This window comes from Arachis ipaensis, chromosome B1 (assembly GCF_059453495.1).
Source record: "Arachis ipaensis isolate K30076 ecotype BB chromosome B1, ASM5945349v1, whole genome shotgun sequence".
NCBI lineage: Eukaryota > Viridiplantae > Streptophyta > Magnoliopsida > Fabales > Fabaceae > Arachis > Arachis ipaensis.
Window position 1 is genome coordinate 56,080,603 of NC_142436.1, and position 16,100 is coordinate 56,096,702.

Genomic DNA, 16,100 nt, shown 5'->3' on the forward strand with positions numbered 1-16,100 from the left:
TAGCCAAGAGTTTTGTTAGTTGTTAGTTTATTTTCTTTGCAATTTTTGTTTCTTCTCTAAAACCTCAAAAACCCCAAAATACAACTCATAACCAATAACAAGACACTTTGTTGCAATTCCTAGGGAGAACGACCCGAGGTTTACATACTTCGGTTTATAGATTTTAGGGTTTGTACTAGTGACAAACAAAATTTTTGTATGAAAGGACTATTGTTGGCTTAGAAACTATATTACAACGAGACTTATTGTGAATTCTAGACCACACAAAAGTCTTATCATCAACACAGTGGCAAGGAATTCAGATGTTTGTCCATTAATTTTTACAAACTGGAAGGGGATTAAAGATAAAGAAGCTATTTGGGAATATGTTCAAGTGAGAATATTAGTCTTGTTTCTTTTAGAAACAGAAGGAAATGTACACATATTTTATTCTTACTAGCAAATAATATGTGATTGTGGATCTGACAACAATTTTTATAAGTCAAATTTGATGAAAAATGTTCAATTATTTTTCTTTAGTGACTTTATTCAAATAGTTTAGATTAATTATTGACACTAAATAATTAAAAAAAATTGAAATTAAAACCGTTGCCAAAAAACGACATCAATGGTAACGTTTTAAAACCATTGCCAAAAAATGACACCAACGGTAACGCTTTAAAACCGTTGGCTTTGTAAATAATAAAACTACAATAGTTTAAAACCATTGCCTATCCAATTATGGTTTTAAACTGTTGTAGTTTTATTATTTACAAAGCCAACGGTTTTAAAGCGTAGTTATGGTTTTAAACCGTTGGATTATGAAAGAGAACGGTTTAAAACCATTGCTTATCGAGTAACGGTTCAAAATCGTTGTTTAAAATTTTCTTTCAAAATCATTGTCTATGCTAGTAATTTTGGTAACGATTTTTTTGTTACCGTTGCCTTTGGTAAAAAACTGTTGCCTTTGACTATTGGCAACAACTGCATATACCACAGGTCAAAAACCATTACCAAAGCGTTGCCTAAAATTTTAGGAACGATTTTTCAATCTACGGCAACGGTTTTTGACCGTTGCGAAAACTCTTATTTGTTGTAGTGATACTTTTTTTTATTTCCAAGATGCAATCCAAAAAAGAAAGCACATTATTGAGGATTCGTCTTCTGAACAACAAATTGAATCCTATAATGTGTAAGATACGTTGTAAAGCTATCTTACTCTTTATCATCAAAATTTTATTTGTTAACATATTCTTTTGCATGTACTGTCAGAACTGATGTAAGAACTAAAGAAATAGAAGAATTCTTCAGAGAATCAAAAAAGAAAAGAACCAATGAAAAGGCTACACAGGGGTACGTTGAATTTGGGAGTATATTGCCGATTTTAAGGTATTTTTTGTTGCTGATAATCGTTTTTGCTCTCCTAGGATAAAGGAAGCTGGGCTCCCATCGATGGAAGCTCACTATGATTCATCCGAAAAGTAAGATCCTTTATTTGAAAGAATTTCGAGATCCTGATTTAATTACATAGTATTTTACTGAATGATGTTTATTTTGTACTTAGAATTCTAGAGGTGAACTTAAGAAGCGAAAATGATCCTGTGTTTCAAACACAAACGGATCAAAGCAGTGTAAACAAACCCACGGATAGCATGTAATTTCTGTTTCTAATGCTATTTGCTTAATTCTTTTGTTACCATCTGTTTCTAATTCTGTATATATTTTTTTAGATAAAAAAGTCATTTAATGTTTTATTCAAGAAAAAAAGGCAGGAAAAAAAAGAAAAATCTGCAACTACGTAAGTTCTAAAAAAACAGAATATGTGTTTCTTTTCAACGCTTCAGGAGTATTTTGACATTATTTTGGTGAATTTCAGGTTGGGTTTGGAAGAAGAATCAGTTAGTGACCCAGCTCAACAGAAGATGATCATTGTTCGGATGGAGACACATTCACAATCTGATCCGCTTGATATGTGAGTTTTACAACTAAATTTTAACCTTCTAATCATCTATTTTAAGGAAGTTTTTTCACTTTTTATTTTTGTCTTGTTTAGAGTTTTGATTCAAGTATGCATGCATCCGTCGTAGACAACAGCAGCAAGCCCTATGCAAATTGAACCATCCCCCCAAAGTCTCTGAGGCAAGAAAATTAGTAAAAAAATAATTAAGGGGTAAGGAATAATATTCGGGTGTATCTGATTATTATTTGGGTGTACCTCATCTAAATTGAGCTGTAATTGGTTTTTTTATATAATTTAAATCCTTTTCTCTAACCCTGCAGCACTCCACAACCCCGGCAACCTGTTGAAAGCACACCCATTGTGTCAGCAGCTCCTTCTAAAATGTAAGTTCTACACAATATAACTCTATTTCGATATCATTCGTCTATTCTTATTCTTATAGTATCTTATATGTCAACACGCAGTAATCCACCCCCTGAAGTCACTGTTGCATTGATGATGATCACCAACACAACATCCCATGTACCAAAACAATTTTCGGTGCCATCATTTAGCCTTGGCTTCACTGATTCGAGTCAGGAAGAAACGTTGACTTAGGAGGGGCGACCAAGATCTGAGAAGGGAAAAAGTCCTCAGACACCAATACTAATTGAAGAATTAGAGGAGCTGGTGGAGCAAATTGCAAACACTAGGGTTGCGACAGCATTGAATTTTGCAGAGGATAAAAGTCTCCCGCTCGAAAAGCAACCTGCTGACCAATTTTTGAAAAGTTCGAAACTCCTGCAAGGAGGATGGAGTTGTCGGCTGACCTGAAAGAAAAGTGCTACCTTTGGGCCAAACATATAAAGACCTACGAGGATGGAGGTACTAATGAGTCAGAGCCAATGTGCATCCTCAATGCCCAACAACCAATGCAATTATCAAAAATCCACTTCGTGTCTCTAAAAGCTAGTACATATATTGAAGCTGAGGTAATATTAGAATAAGATTAATGATTTTATTATGAGCTGTGACTGTAATGTTGATTGATGTAATTAATTTGGATTTTTTGTTTTTTCTAGATTGTCACTGCTATGTGTCTGATTCTGAACAAACAAAATATTAGAAGATTTGAAGAACAAATTTACTGTCTCCCCGCTACTATTGTGGTAAGGTGTATTGAACTCAATTTTAGGTGTATTTATGTAATGTATTGGGTGTAGTAACTATTTCTTTCGGTGTTACACAAATGCTTCAGAACATAGCTATTGGGAACAATAACGGCGGTAAGTTCTTACATGCAAAAAATAAAAAGCCGTTTGACATTCAAGACTACAAAATGTTCATACCTTATTTGGACCTGAAAAAATTGGCATCCCATCCATCTGTAAGTTTTCGTTTCTAAAACTTCTTATCACAATTCTTTCGTTATGTGCCAATTAAACTAAAACACTGTTCAATGTAGTTATACTTCAGATATTTGCACCTGTTTGCTATGGGGAGCATTGTTGGATATGGTTGGCTGATGTTAGAAAGAAAAAATTTTGTATCCTTGACCCGTATCACAAGAAGTGTCCCTCCCCAGACAGATTGAAGCTTAATAAATTTTTTGTAAGTTGATTCTGTTGTTTGTATTTTAATATTTGGGTATAGCTCTGTTCAAAATAAGGTGTACTATGGGATGCTTTGGGTGTAATCAGGTATTAAATTTAGTCTTTCTTATATTTTGCTTTGTTTTTTGTTTTTAAGGGTATGTGATTTCCAGAATGAGGGTATATGCCGGGGGCACCTCTCGGGAAAGACGATCATGAAATTGAACTGCTATACATCAACATTGCAGGACAAAAAATGGAGTATAAATCTTTCTCTCTGAAAATTTTGTGTTTTCTCTTGCTGTCCTATTTTATTTTGCTAATTTATTTTTGGTTTTTAGCTATGATTGTATTGTTTATGTAATGAAATGACTTGAAATAATCAAGTCTTAAAACATTAAAATGGGAAAATATAACTGGGAGAACTGGACACAAATAGTTGTGTTTAAAAGTATATAACACTCTATTACTTTACTAAATTAATAGAGTTCAGTAAAAAGAATATTCTTTAAACTGTAGGCGGAGGTGGACCACTTTAGAGTTGAATACACTTTGCGGATTCTATTTAGATAAATCAAGACTGAGATATAGCTATTAAGGAAAGCGAAGCAATAAGATTATTTAAGCCATCTGCAGTGTTGTTAAGTTCATATTGTCAAATAGATGTAGATGATATTGACGGTGATTAGTTTGAGTCTTGAGTAGTCTCGGAATAGTTTGAACACTTTTTATAAAGTTTGTGAATATTTAATCCAATATTATTATAATTTTTTTTGCTTAAATAAACTGTTTGTATTGTATTCAAAAGCTGTCAATTACAGGTTCAAAAAAATCAAGGAAAACAATACCAAACATACTAATATGCCGAATTACTTTCATAATATACCTAAAAATAACCAGAATACACCCAAATTGAGTGCTTACATATTTCCATGGAAAAACTAACCAAGAGTTATGGGAATTCAGAAATTTGAATTGTTAACCTCTTTAGGAATTGAATTGTATATGCATTGCAAATTTAAAACAAACAAATATAAACAAGACAATAATTTCCAACACAAACAACAGAATCTCAAAATATATAAAAAAAAGAAAAATGTCAAAAACAAGAGAATGTAGAAATACACCCAAAAATTCATCGGTACACCAAAATATTGTCACTATACACCCAAAAATCTATCCCCTGCTGTTGGATCTCTGAATTGATAATTTATAACATGTCTATGATATTGGATGGAATTTGGTTGCACCACTGATGCGCCATCAAAAAGGTTTAACTAGAAAAAATAAACTCACAAATTAGCAAAACTATTAAAAAAAATAAACTCAATTACCCCCTGTTTAAAAAACATCAGTTTTACCTCACTTAGAGCTTTCGTTTTCTTTTTTTATGAGGTATTTGTAATCTTTTTGTCCAATTTTGAATCTAGTCTATTTTTGGGACGTCCTCTTGTTCTAACCCTTGGAGGGCTTTGAAGCTCGTTAACAGATTCCAAGTTAGCATCTTCATGAGATAGCGAACATGTCCCCTTCCTTTTGGCTTTCACTTCTTTCATCTCAACCATGATGTTATCATAGGCACGGTGAAGAATGGCAGTGAGCTCCTTGGATGATGTAAATTTGCATATATTTTGCGAACGAAACAATAATTCGTCAAACCTCTTGCTTCTTGGCTCCAATAGTGGCTTGTTGTTGCTGCTCTTGATGTGTGTGTGTCTCCTTTTTACGTTCTTACTCCATCGTTCCAATATGTATCTCGGTGACACTTTGTTTACTCGTTCAAAGCTTAACATGCTTAGGGCGTGACGGCACAATATCCCTCTTGACTCGAATAATAAGCACTGACATTTCACTTTGGCTGCTACCGAGTCGTATGTAACCACAAATTTGTTGAATGTTGAATTGAAAACTTGTTCTACAACTTCGTATACCGAATAGCTTAGAGCAGAATTCATTAATCTTGTGATGCAATTCACCTTCCCTCTGAATTATGCTTGGACTTTCCTAAACTTCTGGTGAGTGTACACCTGTTGAAACTGAGCTTCTATTTTGGATTTTATTGCACACGGTATGACGGTGTGAAAATATGCAGCATCCGATTCTCTCTCTCTTTGCTCCCTACTCCCAAGGCAATTATCGTATTGTTTGATGAATTGGATAAGTGAGCTGTTCCGCATAATGAACTTGTTCAAAAAGGTAGGCATGCTTTCACTCTTTTGTGTGCTTCTCAACTCGGCCCAGAAGTGGTGATCGAGATAAATTAGAATCCATATATGACAGTATTCATAAAGATCTGCAAAAACCACCTAAATCAAAACTATAATACACCCAAGAACATGGAATTTATACCTCTGTTGTAGATTTTAAAAGACATTACCTGAAAGCCACTTGTTGTCTAGAAGACCATACTTCATTAGAAAATCATTCCAATTCCTATAAAATGATTCTTTGGTATGAGAGTTCCAAACAACATGACTCATGTCTTGTTTGATTTCTAGGTGTCTCTTGTAGCCGTTTAATTTGCTTGGAATCTTCTTCATGATGTGCCAAATACACCAACGGTAAATTGTTGTAGGCATACAAGCCTCAATAGCCCTTTGCATCGATGCACATTGATCGTGAGAATCCCTTTCGGAGCATTTCCTCCCATGCAACGAAGCCAACATTCAAATAACCATTTGAATGATTGAATATCTTCATTTTTTTTATCAAAGTGCATCCTAGAAGTGTTGACTGACTGTGGTGATTTACCACAACAAAAGAACCAAAAATCAGATTATACCTGAAACAGATTAAGACAAAACAGAATTGAAGTCGTTAAATACACCCAAATAATAACTGTCTACACCCAAAGATATCCAATATACACCTCTACTGCAGATTTATAAAACAACATTAATTCAACATCATAAATCTGAACAGCATATTACCTGTTTGTATTGTAGGTGGTGTTAAATGAAATTACATCTCCAAAATACTCACAGGCATTCCTGCTTCTTCCGTCCGCCCAAAAAGCAAGCTTAATCGACTGATCGTCCTCGAGTTCAAGCTTGAAAAAGAAATTCTGATTCTTCTCTTCAATTTTTAATAAGTATTTCCCGAATTATTTTTTATCGTCTAGTCCCGAAACATTCCACACTTCTCTCGTGATGTAATTTCTCGCATCTTTTTTGATAAAATTTAACTCGCGGTGACCCTTGACTGCTGCAACAAATGATTGATAAGTTTTGCTTGGTCTGATTTCAGCTTCCTTGTTATTCTCTATTGTACGACGCACGGACATGCTTCCCTGTGCTGTTTAAGCATCTCTGCTTGATTTGCATAGCAAGGATGTGAATGATGCAACACGACCTTGGAAAGGATCCAAACACCGATGTCCTTCAATATGTGTATATAAATTCTTATCGGACAATTCAGAGTGGACAATTCTTATCGGACAATTGATTCTTAATTTCGTTTTTCTTCTTATTTGTGCTCCAAACTCTTGTAGAAAAACTTGCAGCTTTAGAATAAACCTTGTAGAATTTTGCAGCATCTTCAAGGGTGTTAAAAGTCACCCCAACTTTGGGAACAAACTGCTCATCAACATCACAAGAAAACTGCAAAATACACCCAAAATAGTCCACAATATACCATATTAAAACAAGCATAAATTATAGAATGAAAATACAACTATAAAACCATCATAAAAAATAATAAAAATCAAATTCATGAATCATCATCAAATAGAAACTAAACCAATTCAACAAAAACAATAAGACAATTCACCCTTAGTCAAATGAAAAGTCAGAACCTGTAAATACACCCAAACTTTTCCACTTTACATCCAAATATTTCTCATTTACACCCAAAAATCTGATATAAAATGCAAAAATTCATCAGAACTAGTACATTACATTCAATTCAAACAATGAACGGCAAATTTCACAAGCAAGATTCACAGCATTATTCAGCTCCACAATTATAAACTACTAACAAAAATATTAACTGGAATTAAACCATACCTCAGGAACTTCATTGGATTCAAATTCAAAATCTACTTTGCTCTGGTTCGGCTGACAATCTGAAGTTGAATCATCCATTATCTTCAAAATGATTTCAGAGCTTGATTTCAAAAACAATGAAAATAAAAAAAAATGGACAAAGAAAACGCAGAGAGAAACGCACGTAAACGCCAAAGGAGAATGCAGAGAGAAACACACGAAAGAGATCGCAGAGAGAAGACACAAAAACACAAAAGAAATTTGAAAAAGAAAAAGAAATCATTTCGAAAAAGGAAGTTATATATTCTGCGTTGATTGAAAAATCTATTAAGAAACGCGTAGACCAAATGTGCCAGAAGAGGCACGTTTTAGCTGTAAGTGAGTATATGGACTTGTAAGACGTGTATAGCAAAAATACTTATATGTAGAGAATAATTCTTATGAATTAAAAATAAATGATAATTAAAATCAAGTTATAACTCATCAATACTAAGTTATAACTCATTTTAAGTAATAGAAGAAGTCGAGGTTTAACGGACATATCACAACTTTTAAACTTGACCTAATGAACTATTTTTTAAAATAAGTAGGTTGAGCTTTTGAAAAGAGACGACTTATAATTTGAATGAGTATTAAAAAAAGCGCCTCAAAATCAACTAATTCTATTTACGAAAAAATAGTCAAGAGGTTAAGTAAATGATTGGGGTAATATTAGCATTTTTCTATAAATTTCATTGTTTTGAATTGTGACATATGTACAACTGAAATTATATTGTCTTTCAATATAAAATGTGATGAAACCATTTTATTGATCATTATGGCATGCGACTTTAAAAGCTCAAATTGTAGATACCCAAATTGATGCGATGGTTCGTATGTATCCGACTTTATAGTCCGTTCACAAATTGTAATGTATAGAACTATTTGTGATTTTGTGCTAACTTTATAGTCAGATTGATTTTGAACATTAAGATAGTATTTGGTGGAGAGACAAGACAGAAAAATTGAGATTGAGAGATAGAGACTAAGAGACAAAGATTGAAATAAATCTCAGTATTCTGTTTGGTGCAAAGTGGGAGATAGAAATTGAAACAAGAATGAAACTCTAATTTAATTTGTACAAAGGGTAAAATTAGAATTAATTAATTGAAATGAGGGTATTTTAGGTATAAAATGTTATTAAAATTCAGTCTCCATCTCTAAAAATTTTAGTCCCCTGTGTCTCTACTTTTTGAAGGTACTGAAATACTGAAATTTTGGGGATAAAAACAGAAAGTTTAGTACCAGTTTCTGAACCAACAAATATAATATTGAGTCTCAGTCTCTCAATCTTGATTTCAGTACCTCAAAATAAACGCTACTTAATGAACATGAATAAAATGATTTTATTAAATAGATAAAATCTTGGGAAGAAGTGCCAGGTTAAAACCCCTCAAGCAAAAGTCCAAATTATAAAACAAAAGTATAAGAGTGAGAAAAAGATTACTAATCCGACCGTTACAAATCATACATCATAACTCCGCATTATCTATCATAAATTGGCATTATTTACGTTATTACTCAACAAGCTGACATTCTAGTTCGGCAGTTCAAATAATCTCAATGGACATCTTAGAATAAAAATGTCAGATTGGATCTTATCACCCAATTATTACTCTTCAATTCAGACAATGAAACGGAAACATAACTGATCTATCTTCACTCATAAAAGGTACAGTCTTCTATCCTTAGAACATATTGAATTCTCAATACTGACTTAAGTTTCGGGGTGCCTTTGCAGGTACACTCCCCCCTTATTTCTTGCTCACGCTCTGCGTAATTAGACATCCCCTTGGAGTAAAGCTCGGACTTCCACAAGGCTTAAAGGTCGGCACCGAAGATAACAACTTGGCGTCGATTCCTAGGGACTGAGCTCTCCCTTCAGGTATCCATACAAGAACAATTGGCGCCCAGCATGGGGCCGAGAATATAATCCCTTGCATATATCATTAGCCTCGACATTCTCACTTGGAATCATGGCTGAATAACTTCCACCCACACCATCTGAGCTCCTTCAGATGGTGACCGAGCTATGGCAAGCCAATCAGCGCATGGCCAAAGAGAACTAACGAATGGCAAATCAAATTGCTAATTTGAATAACACCCGAATCGAAAACAACAACGATCGCCAAGAACGGACAGAAGAAGCTGAGCATAATTCAAGGCCGACGGATGTCTCTGAAACTGCTCGGCACGAAGAAGAGCAACCCGAGCATGATGAGGAAGCTCGGCCAGATAACGAGATCGACAACCTAGAAAGCTCCCCTGGGCCGTTCACGGCCGAGGTGAATAATTTCGTGTTACCTAGGAGGTTCACTCTGCCGACCACCCTAACCCCTTATGATGGGTTAGGTGATCCGAAGAAATACATCAAAAAGTTCACCTCCATAATGATAGTAAATGGTGTATTTGATAAAGTTTTATGTCGTAATTTTTCATCTTACTTAGACGGTCCTACACTTGATTGGTTCTGTTCTTTGCATGTAGGTTCTATTTCTCGCTTTAGAGACCTATCAAAGCCCTTTGAAGAGCACTTTGGTGGATCGGTAATCTATCTACACGACTCTGATTACCTAAACACAATCAAGCAAGGACAGCACGAAAGTCTTAGAGACTACATGACGCACTTCACAAAGATAGCCATGAGTATACCCAATCTCCATCCCGAGGTGGAACTGCACGCAATAAAAAGCATGGAACTGCACGCAATAAAAAGCAAACTCCGACCAGGAAAATTTCAGGAGACCATTGCTGTAGCCAAACCTAAAACTATGGCTGAGTTCTGTGGAAAGGCTAAAGGTCAGATCAACATCGAGGAACTCCGACAAGCTCGGAAAACAGAAAAACCACAATAAAGAGACGACGACAAAATACGAGACGACAAGAAAAACTTCAAACCAATTCTGCAATATGACTCTTACACTCAGTTCAACACCAAGCACGATGACATCATCAAGGAGATCTTAAATTCAAAGTTGATTAAACCGCCAAGAAAAGCCGGTAGTTACCCTGATTCAAAAAGCGCGGACAGATCAAAATACTACTCTTTCCACCAAAAGCACGGACACACTACTGACGATTGTGTCATCGCCAAAGACCTTCTGGAGCGACTAGCTCGGCAAGGTCACCTAGACAAGTATATCAGCGGCCACATATAGCGACGAGCACCCCCCTCTGGTGACCAAAGCTCGACGACACACCATGGCCGAGATAAAGATCGGCCGAACACCAACCATTCCGACCAACCAAGACGTATTATTAACTGAATTTTCGGAGGTTTTGCAGGTGGAGGAGCCACAAGCTCAGCGAGAAAGCGATCTTACCGAGCTATGCTTTCCATAGAATCTGATCAAACTCAACAGCAGACACCTCCACACTTCCCTCAAATAACATTCCAGACAACCGACCATAACACCAACGTAACAAATCAAGACGACCTGGCCGTGATTTCCCTGCAACTCGGAGATCTCCTAATGAAAAATGTTTTACTGGACCCTGGGAGCAGTGCCGATGTCCTCTTTTACTCCACATTCCAGAATATGAAACTCAGCACTAACATCCTCCAACCTTCCACTGAGACCTGGTTGGTTTTTTAGGTGAGAGAGTCCCGGTTATGGGCTCTGTGTGGTTACAAACCACACTCGGTGAGTTTCTTTCGTCAAAACCATCAAATATTCCATACTTAGTTGTTGATTATTTTAGTCCTTACAATTTGATACTTGGCCGACCTTTCTTAAATAGGTTCGGCGCCATAGTCTCTACAATTCATCTCTGTGTTAAGTTCCCTTTGCAGGATAACACAATTGCAACCATTCACAGTGATGCCCGAGAGGCCAGAGAATGCTACAACAACAGTTTTAAAAGACCTAACCAACACATACAGGCTCATGTCTACAACATCGGCAACCAAGATAACCTACCGGCCTTGGCCAGCCTTGACCCCAGAGCAGGAACCCTCAAGCGACCAACCCCGACAGAGGACTTGCATAAAATTTATTTCACAAAAAGCTCAAATAAATTGACCTACGTCGGCTCCACATTAACATCAGAGGAGAAAGCCTCATTCCAAGCATTTTTACAATAAAATGCCAACCTGTTTGCTTGGACTCCAGCTAATATGCCAGGTATTGATCCATCCATCATATCCCACAAGCTGGCATTAGATTCATCCGTCTGACCTATAGCACAGAAAAGGAGAAACCTCGGCCACGACCGAAAACAAGCCTCCTTGGAAGAAACCAAGAAGTTCATCAACGCCGGCTTCTTCCAGGAAATCAGATTCACAACATGGCTGGCGAATGTCGTAATGATAAAAAAATATAACGGTAAATGGCGCATGTGTGTTGATTTCACCAATCTCAACAAAGCATGCTCCAAAGATCCATATCCTTTGCCATCTATTGATTGCCTAGTTGATTATGCATTTGGTTATGAAAAACTTAGCTTTATGGATGCATATTCTGGCTAAAACCATATCCAAATGCATCAATCCGATCAAAATAAGATAGCCTTTATTACTGAATATGGAAACTATTATTACAAAGTCATGCCATTTGGCCTTAAGAATGCAGATGCAACATACCAATGCCTAATGAACAAAGTCTTCGCCAAGCAGATCGGCAGAAACATTGAGGTCTACGTTGAAGATATGGTCGCCAAGACAAAGATCGGCAACAATCACCTTGATGACCTCGCAGAAATCTTCGGTCATATCAGAAAATACAACATGCGTTTAAATCCCGAGAAGTGCGCATTTGGCGTCTAAAGCGGCAAATTCTTCGGCTTCATGCTCACTAGCCGAGGTATTGAGGCGAATCCAGAAAAATGCCAAGCTGTTTTAAACATGACAAGCCCACAAACCATCAAAGAAGTGCAGCAGTTAACAGGGAGACTCGCTGCACTCTCTAGATTCTTACCCTGCCTAGCTTCTAAGTCTTTATGTTTTTTCCAAATTTTAAAAAAGCTAAAAGCTTTCCAATGGACTGATGATTGCGAACAAGCATTCACAATTATCAAAGACACTCTTTCAAAACCACCAATTTTGCAAACCCCCTTCAAGGGGAACCATTATTCTTATATTTATCTGTTACTAACTGGGCTATAAGCTCCGCTCTTATTGCAGAAAGGGAAAAGCAGCAGTTCCCGATCTATTTTACCAGCAAAACATTACAGAATGTCGAGCTTCGATATCCGAGCATTAAGAAGCTGGCCCTAGCCCTTGTCTTCTCCGCTAGAAGACTCCGGCCATATTTCCAGAGTCATATAATCCATGTTCGGACAGATCATCCTTTACGACAAGTCCTTCAAAAACCAGAGCTGGCTGGCCGACTAGTAAAGTGGTCGGTGGAACTTTCGGAATTTGATATCAAGTACGAGGGCCGAACATCTATTAAGTCCCAATTCTTGGCCGACTTCATCGCCGAATTCTCAGTACCAGACACAACCGAAGATTACATTGAATGGTCTTTATACGTCGATGGGTCCTTCAACCCACAAGGATGGATGTGGAGCAGGTATCATACTTGATGATAGCCATGGCAATGTCATTAAACATTCCCTCCATTTTTATTTCAAAGCAAGTAACAATCAAAGTGAGTACGAAGCCCTAATTGCTAGTCTTAGACTCACTGCCGACCTAAACATCACCGAACTTAAGGTATACTGCGACTCCTTACTTATCATCCAGCAGGTAAACAACTTATACCAAGTAAAAGACCCTTTGCTTTCTAAATACCTTGACATCATTCAAAATTTACTTTCAAAATTTTCTAAATACGAAATACAACACATACCCCGGGAGAGTAATGGCCGAGCTGACATTCTGTCTAAACTCGCCAATACTCAACCAAACGGGTCATCCCTTTTTCAGTCAATATTGCTTAAACCAAGCATTGAACTCACAGAAATTTTAAGTTTAACACAGGAAGCATATTGGAGAACTCCATATATAGAGTATCTTCGGACAGGGATCTTGCCAGGCGATGTCGAAAACGTTCGACATTTTCGCCGACAAGCCTCCTTCTTTACAATTTATAACAATTTCCTGTATAGACGAGGATTCTCTCGTCCTTTACTAAAGTGTCTTTGCAGAGCAGAAGCCGAGCTTGCGCTTGCCGAGGAACATGAAAGAATCTGTGGTACACACCTCGGAGCTCGAAGCCTGTCATCAAAGACCCTCAGAGCTGGATTATACTGGCCGACACTACGACAAGATTTAAGACAAAATTCAGAAGTTGTAACAACTGGCAAAAATACAGTCCAATCACACATCTCCTGGCCGAACTCCTATATTGTTTCGAGGTAAGCTGCCCGTTCAACCAATGGGGCATAGATATCCTCGGCCCTTTTCCAACAGCAGCAGGGCAGGTAAAATTCCTGGTTGTAGGAATTGATTATTTTTCAAAATGGATAGAGGCACGGCCCCTAGCCAAGATTACATCGCAACAAATGCTTTCTTTTGTATAGAAACATATTATTTGTCGATTCGGCATCCCTTGGTACATTATCACAGATAATGGTCGCTAGTTTGCCGATCAAAAGTTCACATCGTTTTTGCAGGACTTGAAAATCAAACAATATTTTTCCTCAGTAGAGTACCCACAAACAAACGGGTTAACAAAAGCTGCAAATAAAGTGATACTACACGCTCTAAGAAAGAAACTCGACGATGCAAAAGGTCTCTGGGCCGAACTTATACCAGAAATCATATGGGGGTACAGTACCACAGTCCACTCAACAACAAAAGAAACACCATTCCGCCTAGTATATAGCGCCGACGCCATGATACCAGTGGAGATCTCCCAAGCATCACTGCAAACTCAACTGGCCGACCATACAACATCACTCACATCTCGAGAGACCGACTTAGAGCTCATCGAAGAAATCAGATACTTAGCAACAATTACACACCGAGCTATGCAACAACACATAGCTCGGCGTTATAATTAGACTACACCCGAGGTCCTTTCAAGTGAATGACTTGGTGCTAAGAAGAACCGAACAGGCTAGAAAACCATCAAGCCATGGCAAACTAGTAGCAAACTGGGAAGGCCGTTTCCGAATCATAGAAGTCATCGGCAATGGAGTATACCGATTACAAATAATAGATGGTAGTGACTTACCTAACACATGGAATGTATCATCTCTAAAACTATATTACAGTTAAAAGTCAGGGACAGGCGAGTACTCTTTTTCCTACTACCAAGATTTTTCTCAAAAAGGGTTTTTCTTGGAAAGGTTTTAACGAAACTTGCCTACCTGCACCTTTATAACCAAAGGTTTGTCAAACATATATAAGTTTCTTACTTCATCATACTACTTATCATGTTAAGCACTATTTTCCTATCATTTACAATACTATCATAACAATTCCTAATTTAAGTCCCACCATTCGGACTTAACCGATCAAATGAACAACCGACCTCTGTTCAATCCAAATTTAACCAATCAAATGAACTGCCAACCACTGTTCAATCCAAATTTAACCGATCAAATGAACAGCTGACCTCTGTTCAATTCAAATTTTACCGATCAAACGAACAGTCGAGCTCTGTTCCATCCAAACCTCACCAATCATACGAACATCTGAACACTGTTCAATTCGAACTTTCACAGTCAAACAAACAAACCGATCATCCGGATATAACTAAGTAAACTACTTATACTCCAAATCCGTCTAATTGGACCTTACCAAATAAGCAGGCTTATATTCCAAGTCCGAACATTTAAACCGCCCAGGCTTAACAAGTCAAAATAATTAACAAACAAAGCAGACAAAAACACTGCAACCAAAGTTGCATCTACAACTATTCACAAATACTTTCCAGATAACCCTACTCACAAATCAGGAAAGAAAACACAACATGGTACCACATGGAAAATAAAATTCCAAATCAAAAGTTGGCAGACACAAAGCATTCAAAATATAAACAGTCAAAATGCTCATCTCAAAGAGAAAACAATTTACAAATACCATTACAAAGTTTAAACAAAAGATATAGATATATCTAGTCAAAGGTTACTGCCCAATATTTTTACCACCCTCTTCCTCAGCACCATCATCCTCAACCATGGCTCCATCACGAACAATTTTTTCCGGATCCATCTGATCAAAATCTACATCAGGAGCTAAGAACCTCGCTTGAAGAGAAGCTCGCTCAAAACCTTCAATAAAAGAATCTAAGATCGCTGTCTCCTTACTCTTCTCCAAATTCTTCAACTCAGCAGTCACTTCTACCATCCGAGTATTCATACTCGAGAGATCAGTCTCTTTCTTTTTCACATCCTCCACCTCCTTTGCATAATTTTCCTTGGTTTATTTTAGCTCTTTCTCAACCTCAAACAATTTACTCTCCAATTTTGATACCCTGGCACTCTTCAAATTCAACTGTTCCTCAAAATTTACATCTAGCTTTTGCTCGGCAATTTGCCGATATTTTTTCTCCTGGCTACACCCCAGGCTCGCAATCCGAAGACCAATAACCTTCAAAAAATAGAATACTGATAACGTACATACTCTCCCAAAACTCAAATATTAAATCACACACATACCTGCATATACTGATGGAT

The 16,100-nt window shown here is 37.0% G+C and overlaps 1 protein-coding gene across 1 annotated transcript; it reads left to right on the forward strand.

Annotated features, from left to right (window-relative positions):
* Positions 1-12,012: 12,012 nt before the first annotated feature.
* On the forward strand, positions 12,013-14,480 carry LOC148576648 (uncharacterized). Its single transcript, XM_088502764.1, has 5 exons — positions 12,013-12,238; positions 12,655-13,045; positions 13,584-13,832; positions 13,945-14,029; positions 14,091-14,480. The coding sequence occupies exons 1-5, from the start codon at positions 12,013-12,015 to the stop codon at positions 14,478-14,480; spliced, it is 1,341 nt and encodes a 446-aa protein (XP_088358890.1).
* The last annotated feature ends 1,620 nt before the right edge of the window (positions 14,481-16,100 follow it).

Bases quoted from the DNA above. Each gene is read 5' to 3' on its own strand.
- LOC148576648 (XM_088502764.1), top strand. From the start codon at position 12,013: ATGCATCAATCCGATCAAAATAAGATAGCCTTTATTACTGAATATGGA. The intron at 13,046-13,583 runs GTATCATACTTG...TTTCCTGTATAG, and splicing joins CAAGGATGGATGTGGAGCAG to ACGAGGATTCTCTCGTCCTT. The intron at 13,833-13,944 runs GTAAGCTGCCCG...CAAAATGGATAG, and splicing joins AACTCCTATATTGTTTCGAG to AGGCACGGCCCCTAGCCAAG.